We start from the raw sequence: 22,053 nt of genomic DNA on the forward strand, positions 1-22,053 counted from the left end.
AGAGAGAGAGAAAAAAAAGAGGCTGTTATTAAAAAGCCTTTTCATCTTATTGCAAACTTACGCTACACAATATTTTCTGACCTAATTTTGCACCATATATCTCAGGCAATTTAGGGGTCCTGTGAGGAGGCTCTTGAAAAAAGCTTCAGAGTGTGTTTGGGACGGCCTAATTGAGGCACAATCTGGTCTGAAGGCCGTGTGTCTGGAAGTAATGATTTGGCTGCTGGCTTCTTCTCCACATTTAATGGTTTGAACTTGTAAACCGTGACAGTTCCTGCATATCTTTCTTCCTGGTGAGGTTGGGCCATTTTTAAAAAATATATTCCAAAAAGTTAATTAGCCTTAAACAAATGTGCCTTCCACCTTTCTCCCACATTCATTATTGTTTGTCTCTTGATAGCGCAGAGATATCACTGATGCTGCATGTGGTGGTGAGGTCAAAGGTCAAATAGATGCTATCAAAACCCAGTAAACAAGTGAAATCCAGGCCACTCAGCGGAGGTTCGGCTTAACTGCATAAGGGATGAAAAATGTCTCCCTCCGTGTCACTCCCTCTTTCTCTCTCTCAACTGCATTGTCATTGTCAAAGCTTTTACGCTCCAGTTGGCCTGGACAAAAGCGGGCAAGGTCGCCGGAGGCTTTTCCTGCTATGATCGCTGTAGTGTTAGCCGGGGTTGATAAAGGACCCATTAGGGCGCTGAATGGGCACCCATTAAGAGGACACCCACACTAGTGAGGGAGCCCCGGGGGCCAAACGGCCTTCCTCAAGAAACCTGATAGACACCTGACAGACCGGAGCCGCCCATTCAATGTATGCTGGAGTTAAGAAGAGGACACAAAGCAGGGGAGTCGAGGTAATTGAGAAATGAGGAGTTGATCGTTAAAAGGCTTTGCCAGAGTGAATCTAGTGTTACTCACAAGCAGCGGCGGCATCAGTGAACTATCTCTGGCTCTGTTATTCGATTGCAGCCCGCAAACAGTAAAGAGCGCTTGAGAGAGAGGCTGACATGCTCTGCACACTCGGCCAATCCCTGCATGAAGTGGGTGTCGGGTTGTCGGTTTTGGAAAGTTATAAAAATTGTTGGACGCAGGCGCCCCTGATTTCGACACCAGAAGGTGGGGCCTTGAGTCTGGCCCGGCCTGATCCATTACAGCCTCGCATGAGCCTGACAGCTAACAAAACGTTGAATCCCAAAGGCGGCAGGAAGCCCAAAGCCAAAGTTTTTGTACAGCGAAAACAATCGTAACAATCAACCATCAAAGCCGACTCATCACTCTGCACTGATGTGACAAGAACAGGATCATGAAAGGCGAGTTTGCAAAACGCTCTCTAAATCTTCACACACCAGATAAATGTGGGAAGAACAGAACACCCAGGCTCTGATAACCTGGGAACTATGAAACGTTCTCCTTTTGGCTGCTTTATTTTTATTCCCCACAAACCCGCAGCGTGGACCTGAAAATGCGCCTAAATCCGAGCAGAATATGTGAAGCCCATCAGGCGGGGTCAGGTTGCAGACATCACTTTGGAATTTATGTCCTCATAACCTCACAGATCTGAATCACTGGAAGTCCTCCATGAGGCAATGGCTACTGCATGTATCGATGCCCTGTCCTGCGTGTTTTTACATTTGGCTTTGGTTAGCACCACTCTGCACTATTTCTGATGAAAAATGTGATACTCACACACACACGCTGCTATGACTACTGTCATAACGTCCAGACTAATCTCCCATATTATCAGCGAGACGGAGAGCCCCTACTGTAACTGCACGGCACCACTTACGCAGTCCACCTGGATTAAACAGATCTTGAAATCCTTTGAAAGAAATTGAGGTCACGCCTGCCAGGATTTTTCACCAGCCGTGGTTTGTTCCCGTGTGACCTGTGAGCCACTTCTGCTTCCATATTCCCCGAGACGATCAGTCGACAGTAGATGTATTTTTAAATGATGGCTGGTTTCACATGTGTCTGTGATAAGCGAACCCAGCGAGGTCAACCGACAGACAGCGGATATTACAGGTAAGGCGATCTCCTTTGAAGCAGCTGGACTGTATTAGCTGCACAATGTGGCTTGATTTTATGATTATGATGATTTATAGGACAGAAAGTGAGGTGAAATACTAAGGCAGGTCTGTTGTTTCATCTAAAAAGTAAATATCATGCATTAACAACTGTGAAGCATACTTAGAAAATTATTACTAGCATCTCAGCATTAGTTGTAGAAATTGTTGGGCCGAGTTTAAGCACTGAGGTAGCAAAGATGATAGCATTTCATTTGATTAGTTGGGTGTCACCTTCATAAAGGCTTGTAAATTGTAACACACAGCTTCGTTAATAGTCAATAAATCATTTTTTTAATGCTTATAGGTCGGTTACAAGAAAGCAACAAGGAAAAAGTGGGTTGCCAGAGAGCTTCTATCAAATAAGAAGCTACCGTTAGCAGCATGTTAGCTTAGTTTAGCACATGACTGGGACTGTTAGCCTGGCTCTGTCAGATATTGTTAAGATATTGTTAATCTGTACGAAAAGCAAATTTTAAAAACAATTCTGAAAATCTACGAACCTCCCAGACTCTCCGCTGGTGGCAACTGCTCAAAGCTGACAAATAGTCCGATATTTCCCAAAATATCAAACTATTATTATTGTCAACGACACAAACAAAGTCGCTTTGGCCGGTGTTTATCTGTTGCATTTGGTAATAATGTCGATATAAATGTTGGTAATCCATTAAAAAATGCAAAAGTTGTTCATAAACTACTTTTTGGCCACGTCCTCTGCAGCCTTTTTCCAGAAGGTAAGTCTGTTATTAGTAGTGGCTCATAACTAATATATAAAGCATTAGAAAAGTATGATCTATGTAACAACAATTAATTATCTATTCATAAAAAGCAATTTTATGGTTTATGGTAAATCAATCCATCACTGGGGGCTGATTTAAAAGTGCCGGTGTAACTTACACGACACGGGACAACACGCTTGAGGTCAAGACTCCTGATTTGTCACGTCTTACGGAGAGGATTAGATGAAACCTTGTTTGACTCTCTGAGGCTCATACACTGTAAGACCTCTCCTCTCCTGACCCTGTCCGGCTCATCAGAACATGCTCGGCGAGGGGGGTGGGGGGAGCCACGGCGTCAGAGCAGGAGCGACTGTTGCCGGTGTTTGTGAGCATGCATAGGTGCACTCATGTGCACGTAACTAACGTGATGGCGTGCCAGACAATTGTGTGTAACTCCCAGACATCTGTGCTGTCAAAAAGTTCGCCTTCGCGGAAACGCAGGCTGTGTTGATAAATTATGCATACTTGGGCTCAGAAATGCGGTGGGAGGCTTGCAGTCAAATGTAGGAGGACTTGTAGACTACGGCGTGGAAAAAAAGTGAGAGAAAAGTTACGGGGGTTGTGCAGAGGATACACACTAAGCCGTCCTTACATGTGCATGTATGCGTGCACACATGCGGCAACACGATTATCGCAGCAATTAGATTTGTATGTGTTTTTAATGCAGGGATTAAAATGAAGACTTCCCACATGTGTGTAAAGCCTGGGTGTGGCGGACATGTCCAACGGGCGTTTTCTGATCTTGTTTCTCTAGAAAAGAACATTGTTTTCCAGCTTGTACGACACAAAGCTGCTGAGACCTTGACTGTCTCATGTGGTGGTGTGGTTCCAGTGCCACTGGTTTTGCCAGTGTGACTTGTAAACAACAAGCTTTTGTCACGTTGAATGCCCGCAGACTAGACAGATAAATTAAACCCTATTTTGAGGAACGGACAAGCGAGACTGACGAGAAGCTGAAATAGCAGCATATATGAAGCGGGAGGCTACCAATATGACTCAAGCCTTCGAACAGCGAGCAGCGGTTGAGAGAACAATGCCGGGATGAAGATTTGACCTCAAACATTTAATGAGAAATGACAAGCAGGCTGCGGCTGGCTCACGTTTGACCGAGAAAACAACATTTCATTGTCGCAGGACGAAGGAATGAAAGCTGCGGCTTTTCTGCCGCAGTCGAAACCTCCGCCAACGCCGAGCGCTCTTCCAAGATGACGGTGCCGCCAAAGACATCATTCCCATCACTTCAAGTGAAGTTAGATTGATTTTCATGACCTTGCAAACATGCCTTTTGGATCTGACATCGACAGTCTCCCTCTCTCATAGTTGTGGCGAAAACATAACAATCATCTAAAAGGCTGGAATTTCAGATTAGGTCAGACCCAAAAAAACAAATATTTCCTTGGCGTGAGTATCTGTCCACCAGAATTCATGACAGTCAGATGGGCAGGAGTGCATGCTATAATATCTTGCAGAAATAAACACAAAACGGCTTGGCAGCATAAGACTGTGGTCTGGATGTAATAAACTCATACAAATTTACTCGGAAATCAACCTCATCACTGTTGCTGAGGATCACGAAGTGCATTCAGTTATATTCCTGTAACTCCTGTGACCACATTTAACCTGTGATTGATGTCAAACCAACGAAAATGAGTTGTTTTGAAATTCCCCTTCAACTAGTAACTCAGTAAAAGATTAAAAGCAATCAATGATGACCAGAAAAACAAGGTTTTTTCTTGTTGAATCTGGGTTTGTTTGGCCACTTGGGTGAAACAGAGAGAAATGTGAACTCACACTGACAAATTATCAAGCGATAATTCATTTATTTATTCATTTATTTTATTTACTCTAATCCCTAACTGGGAAATTACTCTCTGCATTTAACCCATCACTAATTTACTGAAACACACACAGGCAACATGCAGTGAAACACACAGGAGCAGTGGGCTGCATTCAAGCGCCCAGGGAATATAAAAATAATAATAAAGTCGATATGATGAACTTATTAGCAATCAGATGCCCCTCAGACATCCAAAACATGTGGAGCAACATTAGCATTGATTTAGAGTCGAGTTTCCAGCTACCTGAAGAATGTAAGTCCAATATTTACTCTCCCGTCGGCTCTTTTTTTGGACTCCGCCGACCACGCTATGGTTATTTATGTTATCTATGGGCAGGCAGCCAGCTCCGCTCTCAAACTGCTAGATGCAGTGCATCACTCTGCATTGAGATTGATTAGTGGAGATACTTACGGGACACACCATTGCCTGCTTCACCTAAAAACTGCCTTGCCTGCTCTGTCAACGAGGAGAAATCTGCGCTTGTTTTTATTTATTTATAGAGCTATTTTACAAAAGCTGTGCGTCTAACTCTCAGCTCGGCTTTCTGGGAACGTTCACAGGGGCCAGAAACTCAGAGAGAATCAGGAAGCTCTGCTTTCTGTGACTGTGCCGCACTACTGCCGAGACAGTTCCAAGGTTTAACTACTAATTTTATTGATTGCAAACGTGTTTGCTTTATTCTTACTGATTATTTATCAGTCTTGTTGTCAATTCCTGTACCTTGACCTTTCAACATGTTGATTTTAGCCATGCATTCTTCTTTTATTGCTAAGGATTGTTGTTGTGTCTGCTCGTGTTGTACCTTGGCACCATTGTAAATGAGCACGGGCCAGCTAATTAGCTTGCAGCTAACTTGCCTGCCTGTCTCTCGGTGCTGAGCAGGTAGCATACATCGGATTAATCCGAGCATTTTGTTGCTGCAGCTGAAAACGACACCAGTGAGAGCGGTGAGAGTGAACCAAAGCATTGAAGCTGGCTGTAAAAATCAAAACAATGAGCTGAAAATACTAAAAAGGGGATCTGCTGCGTCCAGGGATGATCCTCTGCAGGTACATCACTACAAGCAACGACTCCGTGGTCATTTAATCCACTGTTAATATGAAAATATTGATTATAGCAGCTTTAAAGAAAAACCAAATCAATCCCCTACATCGGTTACTGAGAAAACATGTTCATTTCAAGCCCTCGGTTGAACCTCTGCTGCCCCGTTAGAGCACTCTGTGACTTTATAAATATATTTGACCAGACTTCACAGAGGCACAGCGAGGGAGGAAGACTGATGTGTGGGATTAGAAAGATACGAGCTGGAGCGGAGGAAAAAGAACGGAGGATGGAGTGAACAAGTGCCAGAGAATCACAAGGCCGCCTCTCCTTTCCAAGTATTCTAAACAGAGACAGCAGAGACGGACCACGCAAACCACACACACATACACACACTCCGACCTACAATTTCCCAGGCCCTAATTACAGCGGGCTGCAGCGTCTTTTATTTGGTTTACCAAAATCTCAAATCGCACACTCTCTTCTAGCGTTCACAGATCCAGGCGCACACGTACGCAGCCGTGCATGCGCACACCCACGCATTCGTTTAAATTGTGCACGTGCGGAAGCAGCGACTGCGCGACAAAGAGAGGCCCTTTTATGTTTCCCTGCAGATAACAATGACACTGTTTTCCTTTCCAGTGCTCATTCAGCTTTCACGCACCGCATTGAAATCCTTTATAGTGCGTCTGCGTTTACGGGCATAAAAGTCTGCAAATTTCCTGTTCACATTACATATGCATGAGAGCGTCTCCCAAGCATTTCCTTCTAACTTTTGCCGTAGCCAATATACTATAAAATGCTTCCCTCTTGCAGTCCTCCGGTTGTGTTTTGTCTGATTAGTATGCTGCATTCATCCTGAACTGCTACCCAGGTTTTAAAGTCTGATTGCTCACTCTTTCTCTTTCAACAACCTTGGGTTCCTTCAAGGAGGGTCATGAATAATGACCCATCGGTTCCCAACAACAGCCTTTATACACCGAGGCCGAAGCCGTTTAAGACAAGCAGAGAGGTAAAGCGTTTGGCCATTGCACATCCTCCCCGTCCCTTCAATCGGCCCGTCCGTCTCCGCTGGTTCCCCCTCGCAAACACTCGGTTCTTAGCCGGTCCGAAAGGAACCTGAGAACTTAGCGTTTCCTTGCGTACCTTTTGTATCTCCTAACTATCCCTCCTTTTCTTCCTCCCTCTCTGTTTTTCACAGTCCTGCTCATTTACATTCACTGTACAATGCACGTTTCTCTTCCCTTTCTTAGAGAATTCTCTAAAGTGAGGGAAACTAGGCCATTAGGCTGCAGCACGGCTTCTCCCTCGCTTCAAGTACCCCCTCTCTTCCAATTCCCTCTTTCTCTACTCTGTCTTTCTCTCCCACTTTGTCACCCTCCTTCCTGCCCCGTCTCGTTCTCGTTTTTTTCCTTAAGTTGCCTGCGGTGTCCCTCTGTCTTTTTCCCGTTTTTTTTTTTTTTATCTTTATCACATGACGTTCTCCTTTTCTTCCTTTCTGTCTTGCTGCTCTCATTGCCTTGGGTACCACTGTGTCCTACCTCCAACTTGTCTCTTTGCTACTTCATTCTGTTTTCTCTCCTATCATCCATAATCCATGCACACACACACACACACACACACACACACACACACACACACTCACACAAACTTCCACACTAATTCAATAGACCAGAAAAGTATTTCCAGGCACCTTCTGTTCCTATTCCGATTTCTTTTTCCCTATGGCAGATTTTAATGGGATTTTTGGGGTACCATTTTCCAATCATTCTGTACTTTAAAAGAGTAAAATTACATTAATAGAAATGGTGAGGGCAAATGTATTTAAATTTAATCTGCTTTTTTAAAAAAGGTTATGCTAACAACCATGGAGCTATTATTATTGCTTCAGAAAGACAAAAAAAATAGTGCATTATGCAAGTATGCAGCAAAAAATAACAAACGAAAGAAATGTATGTACATACAGTCAATATTTTAGAACAGCAGAATGTCTCAACACTGCTGTCTTTAGCAGTGACTGGCACAGTGAGGCAGTTTCAACCTGCAGCAGCAGTCAGTCTAAATGAGTAAACGGTTTTGGTGAATAGGTGTCTTTGTTAGGGAAGATTCAGGATAATCCACAGACCCCGCTGTGAACAGTTCGCATTTTGGATTTTTCCCACCGAAGAAATATGCTGCTGATAGAATGGTCTGTGGACCATAGTGTAACAGCGATGCTGCTCCTAGAAAAACAGATGCCGCTGTTTTCAGTCATTTCTCCTCCACCGTATTGGACTAGAGGCAGAAATCTCAGGTGTACGACACCTCAACACCTCGGCATAAGAAACCAAAACCACCTGCAACCAGCTCTTTCATTTTAACTGGCATTTCTGCTGTTGGGCATCAGTTGATCCGCAGTGATGTGTTCGGGACTACAGCTGCAGAGTCTCTGTGAAGGGTGAAGACCTTAGATTAACCTGCAGTCTCATTCATACGCGGTGCAATGACACGTGGCTAGTGAACCAACGTCCCACTGGCCATTCAGCCTGCAAAAATACCTGCATTGAAAAAACCTAAGGGGCTGCAGCGGCATCAGCGCGTTGTTCCACTTAGCAGAGAAATACATTCCAGGAGGGCCAGTTTGAGTCATGGATCCCCGAGTTTGAAGGTTTATCAGACACCAAAACACTGCACAGCTGTCCATATTGATATTCTCAGCACAAAGTAGCATTACAAGAATCTGAAGTTGCTCTTATTTGATTGGCCGAAGGGAGGAGCATTCTTCTAGATGCTTTGTCACCTCTGATCCGTCAGCTGAGTAGCCTCATTGAAATGAGTGAGTGCTGAAATGATTAGTGGACCTGCAGGAAATCATTTAGAGACTGTTTTGATGGTTGATTAATTGTTAAAGTCATTTATCACTTGCACCACGGTGAGGATTTGCTACTTTCCTTCACTGCAAACTGAACGTCTTTGAATATCCCCTTTGGACCCAACGATTAATTGATGAATTGGAGAAACTATCAGCAGGTTAATTGGCGATGAAAATAATCATTAGTTGCAGAGTTGCATGTGAAAGGGCATAGAATAACATGTTTGCCATCAAATTGAATTCTTCTTCTTCTAAATACCATTATTGTGAAATTTTAGCCATTCTATCATTTCAATCACTTTACAGCTCTATTCATTTTCTCAGTCATCACGAAGGGGGGTCGAGGGGAGCAGAAAAACGCCATCATGACGGTTTATTGATCCGTCTGAGTCCCCCTCCCTCGTACTTCCTCCTCCTCCTCCTCCTCCTCGTGCCCTTTGTCTGTTGGCTGCCGCTGTGTCCAGGTCCCTCCGGGCTAATCTGCCGGTGTACCAGATGCATGCGCTCATTAACCTGGTGCCACCTTCTAAGAGCCTCGTTGACCGTGACACCGTCTCACACACACACACACACACACATACACACGGCAGCGGTAGTCTGGCGCACGCACGCCTTGCTTAGTCGACACGGGCTGTTATTTTAGTGGACGGGTTTTTCAGGTGCAGGATTTTTTTGGCAAAAACAGAAGAGTGAAAAAATCGACTGAGGGGGAGACATAAGAGGGAGGGAGAATGTGCCAGAGCAGCAGACAGATGGAGAGGTGAGGGTACGTCTCTACCTGGCCCCAGCTCGGTTCTCACACAGAAACTTCACTCGTGCAGTTTGTTTATTGTCCTCGTTTCTTTTTCTTCCCTTCATTTGGATGCCACGGCTCTCATGCTCTCCCCCCTGAAATCCACTTCTCCTCTCCCCAAAGGGAGATTCAAAGGATGCAGAGAGAGAGGTGGATCCCTCATCCCTCCTTCACACCTCTCTCTCCATAGCTAAAAGCGTGTTTCCAGAGAAAGAGACTTTATATAAAAGGAGGGGGGGGGGTCACACAGCTTTTTGTGTTTTTCTTACAAACGGCAGCTGTCTCTCACGTTGCTTCCCCCATTCACACCCTTGCACCCTCAGAGCCTTTGCCGTATCCAAATCTACCACAAATTACCACATGGGACCTCCCCCACTACCCCCCTCCACTCACCCCCTGCCCACCCGGGTGCCTGAGTAGCGGGCTGTGTGGAATAAATGAGCTCATTCATACAGCGCTGAACAGCTCCATCCCTTTTGCTGCCCGGCCCAACGTAAACAAGCCTAAGGTAGCTCGCTACAGGCCACGGCAGCGAGGAGCGTGCTTGGATCAGAACCACCTCCTAACGGATCTCAGGGTGAAGTGAAAAGTCATATTGTGTAGTTCAAAAATATTTGCTTTGAGCATTCATTTGATATCGCCTTAAAACAACTTCTGCCTCCCCCAGGGCTTAGAGTTAAACTGGGGTTTAGCAGTTGGCTTCTCTTACGCCAGAAAAGCTCGGTTAGTCCGACGGAGCAGAAACATTTCACTGATGCAGATGCAGTTGAAAAATTGCACACTGTAAAACATTGTACAGGGCATTAACTTAACACATTTTATTCCTGTCAAGTAAATTTTACTTAAGATTTCTTGTTTTCATGTCATTTATAAACAAGTTCTTTAGGCCAGAAGTCATGTGACATAAAATGATGACTTATAAAAACTTCACAAACTTGAGAATGTTTTGCTTTTCTTTGTCGCAGTTATAATAAATGTAATATCTACGGGGTTTGGACTGTTAGAGGAAAGAAAAAAACAAAGGACAAAGCTATTTGAAGATGCTTTTTTTCTCACATTTTCTCACCTTCAATGGACTTAATGATCAATAAATAGAGAAAATAATCAGTAAATTAATTAATACTGAGCATAATTCTGAGCTGCAGGCCAACTGTTATGTGTTCAACTGATTAAATTAATTATTAATTATTAATTATATTTCAGTTAGCTTGCTGAGGCGACATAAATTCATAAATTCAAACCTCAAACAAGTTTCTTAAAAGTTTTTGGAGGTGGACAGCTACAATGGTACAAATAAAAAGCTTATTGTCCTGCTAGCAACCGAGCTAACTAGCCTGCTAACCTAGAGTAACCAACTAGCTAGCTCTCAGAGCTTTCATGATGGACTTGTGCCGGTGTGTTCTCGGCTGGCTAGCATGTTAGCAGTTAGAGCAGTTGGCTAACTAGACCTGTGAGAAGTCCCTATGTCACCAAACCTGCTGTTTCATTTGAGACCTAGAACAAATTTTAATTTTAAGCGAGTGAAAGATAGATGTGACCTAGTTCTTTACTGTCTTTATTACAAATGTGGCTATATACGACTAATAACAGTAATATGATGCTTACTTTGTTTTAGCACAGTTCATACACCTACATCGGTTGCATGTAAGCCTACAACTAACACATTCACTTTCTCATTAATAGTAATGAGTGGAAGAAGACAAATTATTTAATAATTATTAAGAATTATCTCTGAATCCTTTCAATTCCCTCCGTCTGTTGAATAACCAAGGCTGACTCGGGATTGGGCTTTGCAGTCGTTATCGTTGTCAGTCACACACTAGAGGAGAGGAGGCGAATTTGGAAGGCGAAGTTTGCTGTGGCTCTAACTCCTTATTCTCCTTCTTTATTCTCTCTTTCACTGAGATCCATCTTCTCCTGTCTGCGGATGTTCTGCTCCATCAGACTATCCTGCTCTTGGTATCTGTGTGCGAGTGGACAGGCACAGACTTTATAATGAGCAGCTCTGTCAGCACTTCAGCTTCAGAGACTTTTATTGCAAAGTGTAAGTTAAAGCAAGTAGGAGTGAAACAGAGGGGCTGGGACACTGCACACGTCTTCTATATCAACTATGTGATTACTGCAACACAGAATAACACGGGATAATTACTTTGCATGAAACTAAACTTCAACAGTCCTTCTTCATCCCCGCTGACGGCATCTAGGACCTCCACCCTCAACACTCGGGGTCTGTCTATCGTCGAGTTAGGCAGCTGCTAAATCCAGCACGTTTGAGGCGGCAGTTTACGCCACACTGCTTTTGCAAAAAAAAAAAAAAAAAACTGCAATGAGATAACAACGGATGCTTTTTTTTGTTGTTTTACTTCTTACATGAATTCCCAGAGCATATGATTGACAATCTTTACAAAAAGTTCCTCTTGTGTGTTTTGAGTACATGCATCTATTTCCATCTGTTTTTAAGTCACTGCCTGAGCTATAAGCCAGCAGGGGGAACGTACTCAGAGGATGAGACATGTTTGCCAAGCTGCTGCTGCTGAAACGTGTATTGTTGGCAGATGGGTGTCTCCTACCGCTTTTATTAACTTGACAATGGTGCTCACATACTTGCAAAGCACTCTGTGAAAAGGCCTGTAGAGCACACAGATCCCTATGTACAAACTGTTTTCAAACCCCAGCAAAGGTCATATGCTGAAATTAATTGGTTTCAATGATAAATCATTTCTCCGAGCAATGCACATGTTGCTGGAATCCAATTTCCAGACGTCTTGTATCCACCCCGCCCCCCATGTAATCTGTGAGGTCCAAAATATCATTTAATTTAAAGTGGAAATGGCAAGCTTATCTCCCATGCAACAACAACAGCGAGAAAACCTTTATGAAAAATGGACAGACTGATTAAAAAAATAATAATCATTTACACCTTCCACCCAGCAGCGGTTTACTCGCCAGAGAAATCAGTGATTTCACAAAGCCATTCTTTGAGGTGACCTTTACTTTGGCTCATTACACAGAGTGGTTTCAGCTATAATTAATTAGCTGTATGTGCGCTTGGTTTTTTTTCCCACAATTTTGTTAAATGCCCTTATTTGTTCATTTGTCAATCTGAATAATAGAGGAGCTCATGGTCAGTTTTTACAAGATGAGCACATCACAACCACTGTTTGACTACTTTTAACAGCACTAATACGAGAACAAGGGACTTGCTCCAAATAGCGACCTGAATCGAAATTTCCAGAGACCTGAGACTGTGTCTGAAGGCTTTGATCTCCAAAACAAGTGCCAAACATCATAAACTGAAATAGTCAAAAATTGTGCAGCCATAAAAAAGAGACAGAAATAACCAGTGGGACCCAAAAGCTGCCACTGAAGCTGCTTGTAGAAAATCAGTGACATCCGACAGACCAATAAAACAGCATGTAAAGTTCAAATAAGAAGGCGAAGGGAACAACACCACTGTGCATTTCCACTCTGCTCCCTATAAACCCCTGTATAGCAGCACACTGACTCACACCTCGCTTCTCATTTTCACATCACCTCATTACTGCCCTCCCCACCGGCCACGTGACCCCGGTCTTACCGCTCGTACTCCAGGTTGTCATGGTCGCAGCGGGCGTCCTTGTGCTTCTCCCAGTCCTTCCCGTGGCGGCACGTCGTCAGCGACACAATGTCCTTCCCGTTGTGGATGTGATGAAGTGCGTTTCTGGTGTCTGAGCCGATGCCCGTCAGATAACGCTTCCCTTTGAACATCAGCAGGTACTTTCTGCGAGGCGGTACGGTGTTCCTCACCAGCCAGCCCCGCTCTCCGCCCTTCTGCGGGTGATCCTTTGAGAACAGCGGGATGGAGACGTCAAAGCCTGGCCGGAAATGTTCTGTGTTGAGGCTGGCTTTGGCTAAGATGGCCTGGCCGATATTGAAACCCAGGTCCTCTGTGTAGTTAGGCCAGGTGCCTGAGTACAGGTTGAAGATCAGGTGGTTCCGCCCGTCGTTCCACAGCGGATAACCACGGATACGCTCATCCACATTGGGCACAAACTGTCCTGATAGCTGGTCCCGATCCAGGGTGTCTATCCCGAGCACGAAGAGACACGCTTCACGGGGGTCGGACGTGTAGTACCGTGACTCGCCTATAGACGTCAGGATCTTCCTGTAGCTTTCTGACACGCGATCATTTTTCTCTGAGGGATATATATACACCCTGAACCCTTCCCTCCCTCTACGGCGACACCGCGAGAAGTCAAAACAGGTCTCCATGCGGCAGCGACTGTCTTTATAAATGGCGGACCAAGCCTGACGGCGCTGGCGGGGCGACTCAGCCGTCCCGGGGTCCGTCTGGAGCTCGTCCAGGTGGGCATAGCGGGGCAGGAAGGCCCGGTCGGTCCAGTTGGGCCAGGGGCGCACCACTTCACCCCGCTGCCGCGTCAGCAGCCGGAGCAGACGTAGCTGGACTCCTCCGCCCCAGTAAAAGAGGACCAGCCAGCAGCACGCACACAAGCCCAGCAGAACATACTTCTTACGCGCCTGCATGGGGGCCCGTCACAGTCTCTTTCTTCCCCCCTCTGTCTCTCTCTCGTCCTCGGCTTTTCCTCTCCTCTGCCCCTCAGCTCTGTGGCCTCACAGGGGCGGGGGACTGATTTGTGATTTCTAACAAGGAGCTTCTAATGGAGGACAACGTGTTAACAAGGGCATCGCTGCCTCTGAGTGTGGCCCAGTCCGCTCTGCCATTTAGGATGACGCAATCTGAGTTAGTGACTCCCCTCTCTCAGTCTCGTCCTGCCTTCCCCATTTGCTCTCCGCCGCACGCTCAGATGTGTGTATCAGCCCGTCTCGGCTGTGGTGTGCGCTGCCGCCGCCGCTGCTGCTGCTGCTTCTCTGTGCATTTCTTCTGCTGCCCGGCCTGGTTGAGAGTGATGAAGGGTGATTTCTCCGCTCTCTCAGGCCAAGCTCGCTGCCTCATGGTGCCTGGCGCGACTCCTGTCTGCAGGGCCCCTCCTGGGGAGAAGTAAACAAACAAGAATACAGATCAGTACACAGACGGAGTTGCCGTTCTGAAACCGACACGGAGACACACTCTGTGATTTAGACGTGAAACGGCCACCTCAAGAGATGCCACGAGCCAAAACTTTTGATAGTCCGGTGGGAACTAGGCTTTTATTTGCTTTTCATTTTGGGCAGACGTGTACACTGCAGCACCAACCACATTTAATTCATAGAAAGCTCATATTTAATCAAATAGCTGTTCAGTGGCACCGTTGGGTAACGTTTCACAAGCAGCAGAGGAGTTTAAACTGTCAAAGTCCCTCTTCAGATCAAGCTCATAAAGAGAAAATTGAGAAAAGTGCAACTCAGTGCACTCTCAAGAAGGCGTCCAGCCCTTCAGCCACACATCAAAATATATATCTCCGTTCCTCCCTGGCTTCCACAGTCCTGCGAAAGAGGCGGGTGTTTTACGGGCTCGCGTGCGCCGCAATGCGCGCAGGCTTCCGGAACAGCCTTTTCCGAGAGCATGTTAAACGCGGAGCAGCAGACGGGACCAGATATTATCATGCTCTTCAAGCTCCAGTTGAGCTGAGCCAGATACAGTTGAGGTGAAGTGGAGGAGAAAATAAGAGAGCGTTTAGCATCTGAAATGGAGATTTGGAGACGCAGAAGGAAAACAGAGACGCTTTATGGCTCTGAAACGTCCGTTCACCTTGGAGAGGCTGAGTGAAGGCTTTTTTTTGATACATCTGCAAACTTCCAACGGTTTTTCAGCCTCATATTTTCGCCAAACATCCCCCCATAACTCCCCAGCATGTACAGTATACACTTGAGCGTGTGTGTGTGTGTGTGTGTGTGTGTGTGGAAAACACAGTGAAGGGCAGTGTTCGTACTGCCAACTGCCACACAAAGGCAGCTTTCAGGTCTCACCTGGCCGCCCTCTCCCGCTCTACCTCTCATTCACATTCCCCATTCCTGCCTCCTCTCCAGCCAAGCAGAAGTGACGCCTGCCTTCCCTGCGTGCAATAAAACAAACAGCGCACCGGCGAGGTGGGTAAACAATGCAACCTCTGATTTCAGGACAGAGGAAATGAGGAGTTACGTGTGGACTCCACCGCTTTTACTCACGATTACGGTGTATTCAAACTGTTTATTATGAGATGAAAATGTATAAGAAATTAAGAAAGACGATGTTGCTTTTAGCTTGACCTGCATTTTCATGCAGGTACTTCAGTATAATTGGTTTTCAGCAGTATCCCCTGTCAATCCACAAATCAGAATTAAGAGAGATATGACACTTTCACCAGACATCAACTAATGCATGCTCCACCTGTGTTACATATACGTGTGTATAGATGTGCCAAGAGCTTTGTATAATGGTAGAGTATAGGCGTGTGGAACAGAAAAGGATCTTTATGAGTGTTTTTGTACCTGTAAGTGTTGCTGAAAGGATGCCAATTGACAGAAAGTGACTCAATTCAGAATAAGAATTCTTTTATCCAGCAATTCAAGCTCCTCAAATTAAATGTTTTTGGGTTTTCATCTCTCAGTTGGACAAAACAAGAGATCTAAACATGTTGCTTTCGCATTTATGTCAAATTTCACGATGGCAATCCAGATTAATCAAAAAAACTCAGATGAATCGGTGCGGATGAGCTTACATTCAATGGGGCTGTCACTTTTTATTCGCAATTCAGACGAACGTTATGATCAAATTCTACAATGCGATCGTACCACAAGCTGTGCCTTGTTCTCCAGCAGTGGGTTTTCTAAAATGCACTGTCACTCTGATCTGTTGCCGCTCTCTTTGCTAACACACATTACAAAAAAAAAGAAAATAGTGAGCTGCACTGAACAGATAATCATGACACCAAATCAGCTGAGAAAGCATTTTGGATTCAAAAAAAGGTGGTGCAGCCCTCCACGATGCAGAAAACAAATGGAATAACCTGGAACAGCTGTAAAGTGCGGAGTATTTTTCAGAAATCTGTCAAAATGTGGATGTAATTTATAAAAATCAGGGTTTTTTCTACCATTATAGGTGTTTTTTCACAGCGCTAAAGCCAAATGAAGAGAGAAGACTATGCTGCTGCTGTGCTGCACACACACAGTCATGTGGAAGAGGTCCTCTGAGAGAGCGTGCCAGCAACAGCATCACCACAACAAACTCTCAGAAGTGCAACCACATTAGCGGACGCAAGGCGCGAGCTCGGTGAAGACTCGGTGGAGAAGCTACGCCCGTTTCTGGTCAAGTCAAGTGAACAAGGAGGAGCTTTGCCTGAACGCGAGGGTAGCCTCAGACGCGCTTACGTGGTGTGTTTGAGCTGCGTGTGGAGGCTGTCCCGCATGAGATCTGCTAATTTATTGATATTCATTACATTTTGAATATTTTCTTAACGAACTGTTGAGATTTAATAGTCCACCACATGATTAGACACTCTTTCTGGTGACAAAATGTGCTTTAATTGTAAAAACACAGACTTAAGAAAAATTGGAAAAATTTCAACTGCTGGTTGAAGGATGTTCAGATGTTTCATGACTTCGTAAAAATGACGCTGAACGTTATAGCTGCAGAGTTCGGGTTTGCCTCCGAATACAGCTGGAATTCATTCAAACTAGATTTTTCTAGAAAAATGCACTCGTACTGGACCAGTGTGTGAACGGCCTGAGCTGACTGGCCCGTGGATGTTTGTGGGTGCTTTTTGGCACCTTCCCTGTTTTTACTTCTCTGGACTGCACGACTGTAGCAGCCCGAGCAGCAAGCTGTCCAAGTTGGGGAGAAATAGACACTTGGGATCCCATTACATACTCCTCATCAATAATTCACTTGCTCCTTTAGTTAAGGCATTGATTTTCCCTTCTTTATTTTTTTTCCTGCTTTATATCCCCAGCCACCAACGCACACAATTACACCTCAATCTTCGTCAGGACTCCGGTGAGAGATCTGTGCGAGCTCTGTCCCGGTGATTTGTGGCTGTGGGGATAATTGATAGCGATGGCAAGAAGGTGTAATAGAAAAGTGATGGAGGGTATCATTATGATGATGGTAATCATGATGGGCATGATGAATCTATCCCATTGCCTTATCTAATCTAATGCCATTTTGTGCCACTTCTCTGCAAAAATAACAGCCCACTAAGGATATTTACATTGATTTAAGTGCACTGAGGTCTCTGTGCTACTGTTGGATCAACAATAGGAGTTTCCAATCCTGTGCTCTAACTGCCATTTCACAACAAGACATGATTATTAAAAAAATTGACAGCCTTTATTCATTTAACTCATCAAATAATAGCACCACAGAGAATGTGAATTGATTTCAAATTTACAAGATGAGGAGAAAATGCTGCGGCAATGTGGTATTACAGGATCAGAGGATAATATGTGAATTGAACACAATCACTGAAGATAAGAGTGCAGGATATTACTGCATGGATCTACCTATTTTGAAATTACTAACCACAAAAAAAAGCTCCAGGTTCGTGACAGCCTCTGCTGATTCCTTCCATCCAACTTTCGTGTGCAAGGACAAACAGCAGTGTGTGGAGCCATAGTGATGAATGTAAGCCAGTGAAACTCTGGGGCCTGCCCAGACCTGACCGGGGCCTGACAACATCCTCGGAGCTGCAAATCAGCAAGAAGACACACACGTGTGAATGCGCACATACACACACGTACGTGGCTTTAAGTGGTGAGAGAAGTCCCTCTGTCATGGATCAATGATGGATCATTATGGTTGGGTGACTAGCACTGGAAAAAGCCACAAGGCTCATTGAATCGAGGGGCCTGGAGGTGGAAGGACAGGGTTCAAGGAAAGGTGAGAGCGGGATTCAGAGCCCTACATTTCCACCTCTCGTCATTACCTTCTTCCATCACTTCCCGCTCGTCCTGCCCTCCATCACCGCAACCTTCTATTTTCTGCTCTTCCTTCACCTTTTACTACAATAACTAAGCTGACTAGACGGTGTCACGCAGAAACAATACCATTTCCCTTTTTCAATTATTCCTGCTTCATCCTCAAAAAGCGGGCTCGGGGAGGTGGGATGTGTTTTGCAAGGGGTACAAAACACTTAATCACAGACATGAGAAACACACTCTGCAAGGCCAACAACTCTTTGATCGCTCGCTCGCCTCGAGTGCAAAGAAGCATCTACGGAGGTTCATTTAGAGGGTGCCGAGCAAGCGGCGAAATTGTGTCAACGCTGCAAAGAGAAAATAAGAATCGAATACTTCACAGTGCATTAAAATCAGCACACATGAAGTGGCAGGTGGATCGTGTATCATCACAGCTGGACAACACAAGCACCGCTCAGCTCAGCTCACCTCTTTAAAATGCCCGCCTGCCCTGAAATTTTGAACATGCTCGGATTTGGAGTTCAGCAAGAGCGTTATGAATTTATGTTCTGTAACTGGCTCTTTTTGCAATAGTGGCAGACTCCGCCATTCCCATGATGCATTACAATCTTCACGCACGAGGGACTCGCAGGAAAACGATGTGTGCACATCACCCAGAGTTACCGATTTTGATTTTTCCCACTGATCTCAGCTGCATCAGAGCTGCTTTAAGCTGCCGCTAACGCCAGCCGAACTGGCAAAACACGGAGTGGCTGAAACAACTTTGTCGTGGCCTGAACTGCAATCACACTTACAAATATTATCGATACTCGATTATCAGTTTTTTTCACTGGGGTTTACTGTAGCATTAAATCGCACTTGCTCATACCACCTTTCATCACAGGTTACGGGTCAAAGAGCTCAACTTCATCACTGAATGTGATTTAATTCTGAAGCTGGAGTTCAGTATTTAAAAGGACAGGAAAGGGGGACACAAGGTGAGGGTGAAGGACAATAAAGTGGCGTGGAAGGAGAGAATTACAAGGGGGAAAGGGACTTAATGATCGATAATTCACGGATGGCAGCTGGACCCGATCCCTCCACTTCCTGCCACAGATCCCCTCCCTCTCCGGGGGCCCTCAGGGCTTCCCTCGACTATTTCTACCTGCCGCTGAACTACACTATGAAGTCATTCAGGGGATCAGAATTGAAATTTCTCATCCCAGCTGTCTCCCTTGAATTGTGTTTACACAGCAGCTTATTCAACTGCGGTTATGCAGGCTTTGATAGAAAATGAAAACCGACGCGCTCAGAAATGGATGTCACCGATGACGGCCTTCTGCGAGAAATTCACCACTTGTCAATTTGTGTTCTTCTTCCACCAAATGGGATGTTTTTATAGAGAGATTTCAGGGATAGATTGGCTTCCCCCTTATTTGCTCAATTTGCTGTTTTCTGGCCGCGGCACCGGCGCTGAGCACAACTGACATTGTAAACGCTCAGAATGAAATCCACTGCCATTACCGCCATTCTCCGGGTACTGGAGTCGTCGGCGGAGTAAGAGAAGCAGCAGCAGCGGCATTATTATGTCTGAAATGATTTGGGTAGTGACATAGAGCAGGTTGTAAATTGGTGCTGGATGGGCCAAATGCCTGGCAAAATGAGATTTCCATTCCTCCCCAAATGATATGGTTAGCTTGTAAAGACTGTCCACCTGAAGGATGGAAGCCTACCGTGCGCTGACATAAATCCCGGGTGACTGCACTGTACAAACTGCAGCGCTCAGTGGCAGCAGGCCTTTCCGCGACTTTTTGCGGCCATGTGTGCCTGAGTGTGTGTCGAACTATACTTAAAGCACACATCTGGCATGTGTGTTTTTGCTGGCCCGTAGCTGGCGACGTATTAGTTCAGCAAAATGAAGTGTTCTGAGGAAAACAGAAATCTTGTGGTGAGGCGAAAGGCTCGGCGGAGCTAAAATTAAAGCGCGGACTCTGTCATTACGGGACCAGAAGACAGCCGTGCAGCGCTGTTTGTGTTATTTCAGTGGCTCCAAATCGTTTTCGCTTGTGACCCCTTGAAATGAAGCTGTGTCTACGTGGGACCCCTCAGCACAGGCTGCACATGTCACCAAACGGAGGCAAGCTCTTATAGTTTTATTTGGAATTGGAAATTGGAAAGATTTCGGTCCTGGTTGATTTGTTGACACCGAAAGTTACAATGATTCACACCAAGCGCATTTCAATACAAACAGGTCCCAGAATTATAGAAGGACTGCTTGAGCTGAAATACAGAAATAAAATATCTGTTTACAGTGCAGCCTCACCCTGCGTTTTGCCATTTGAACACTTTCAGTGTGAAGCAGCAGCAGTAGGACATGTTGGGTTTGCGTTAGCAGTAACGTAATACAGCTCGGAGTCAGGTGAACAGTAAATTGTGAAGCTGTTATAATAATAAAATTACGCTGATCATATTCTGCATTGATTCCTGTGAGTCTGCTCCGTCGAGGTAGCATCAAAAAAATGAGGTCTGACGTTATGAAGTTACTCAAATCACAAACAAAAAGCAAATATTAGTGGAAAAAAATGGCTGTTTTAGTCAAATTCACACGCCAAATGTATGATTTACGTTCGAAATAGTTTTGGCCCTTAAAGGAGAATCGTTAAGCGATTAAAAAATCCATTTAGTCGATGCTCCCACAGTGTTTGCATGACAGGAGAGAATACCTCTGTAACCATTTTCCCCCCAAATGTTTTTCTTTGGGTCCTCTGCAGACCACTCAGTGGTTAGATTGAGCAGGTTTAAACTGTGATTTATCAGCCCACAGCTGATATTCCAGAAGTGCTAACCCGAGACTAACTTTCTGTTTCTGTTTCTTTCTGAAGCAGCTCTCCTGAAGCCACGCGCCTGTTTATTCCAGCTTGTTATGGGCTTGTTACTGTGCACTTGAAACAGGACCCTGCTCCTAGTTAAAGATTGTGATGCTAGGCTTCCAGTTCCTTTTACAGCCCTTGGATATTTCTTATACTCTCATTTAACTGTTGCTCAGAGGTGTCTTTGTCTCTTTCTGCCCTTTCAGTTTTCAGTCTGGTTGAAACACTGTACAGCCTTCTGTTCTCTGTACAAAACATTACTTTCGTTTCTGTAAAGCCTTCACACAAAATAACATCCATTTGCAAAGATTTTCTACAACCGAAAAGCATGAAAGACCATTCAAGAACACAGAGCAGTCCTCTCTGACTGTACCAAATCAAGCTTTAATGGAAGCCGATTCCAAACTTTTCAACCTTTCTGCTTTCCTACCTTGTTTGTCATCTCATGACCCTTCAAATTTATCTTGCGACCCCTTGAGGGAAATGGTTTGGGAACCACTGTGTTGGTGTCTGCTTCTTTGTTGCGGTGACCGGAGGGGTTGCTCTCGCCAGGAATTCGTGTGCTCATTAACTGTGCGTGTTTTCGTGACCGTGAATGGCTGCATCGTAGCGTGGGTGCATTTCTATCTCCCTCTGACTGTGCACACCGTGAGCAGGAGTCGCTGAGTGTGTGAGGTTCGTGTGTGCTCGAATCAGTCAGTCTGTGGCGAGCCAAAGAAAACCTGCTGTGGTAAAGAAAATAGGGGCTGTCTCCCCTGACAGTCCTGCATTGAAGGCTTACAACCGGGATGTGATCCATGTTCTATTTTCTGTCCTCACCTACTAGTTGCCCTTTGAAACCGAGGTGCTTTTTACACTCCCACGCACAATATGCATAAATAAGCACACACACACACACACATAAGTGCATTTTGGTCTAGCTGAACAAATGGCTTCTTAGAAAAACAATCTTCCTGCTTTCTACATGCAGCTACCTGAGTATTCTCCCATTAGCTGGACCACTTCTG

The 22,053-nt window shown here is 45.1% G+C and overlaps 1 protein-coding gene across 2 annotated transcripts in view; it reads right to left on the reverse strand.

Moving 5' to 3' along the window:
• The window catches only part of LOC121619583 (exostosin-1c), an 86,241-nt gene that overhangs the window by 60,737 nt on the left and 3,451 nt on the right, over window positions 1–22,053 (reverse strand). For both annotated transcript variants that reach the window (XM_041955395.1, XM_041955396.1), the window contains exon 2: window positions 12,943–14,354. In XM_041955395.1, coding sequence (XP_041811329.1) covers window positions 12,943–13,889 — 947 coding nt within the window. In that variant the 5' untranslated portion in view covers window positions 13,890–14,354. The remainder of the gene's footprint in view (window positions 1–12,942; window positions 14,355–22,053) is intronic.

The sequence above is a fragment of the Chelmon rostratus genome, chromosome 16, assembly GCF_017976325.1.
Source record: "Chelmon rostratus isolate fCheRos1 chromosome 16, fCheRos1.pri, whole genome shotgun sequence".
In the NCBI taxonomy this organism is placed as follows: domain Eukaryota; kingdom Metazoa; phylum Chordata; class Actinopteri; order Chaetodontiformes; family Chaetodontidae; genus Chelmon; species Chelmon rostratus.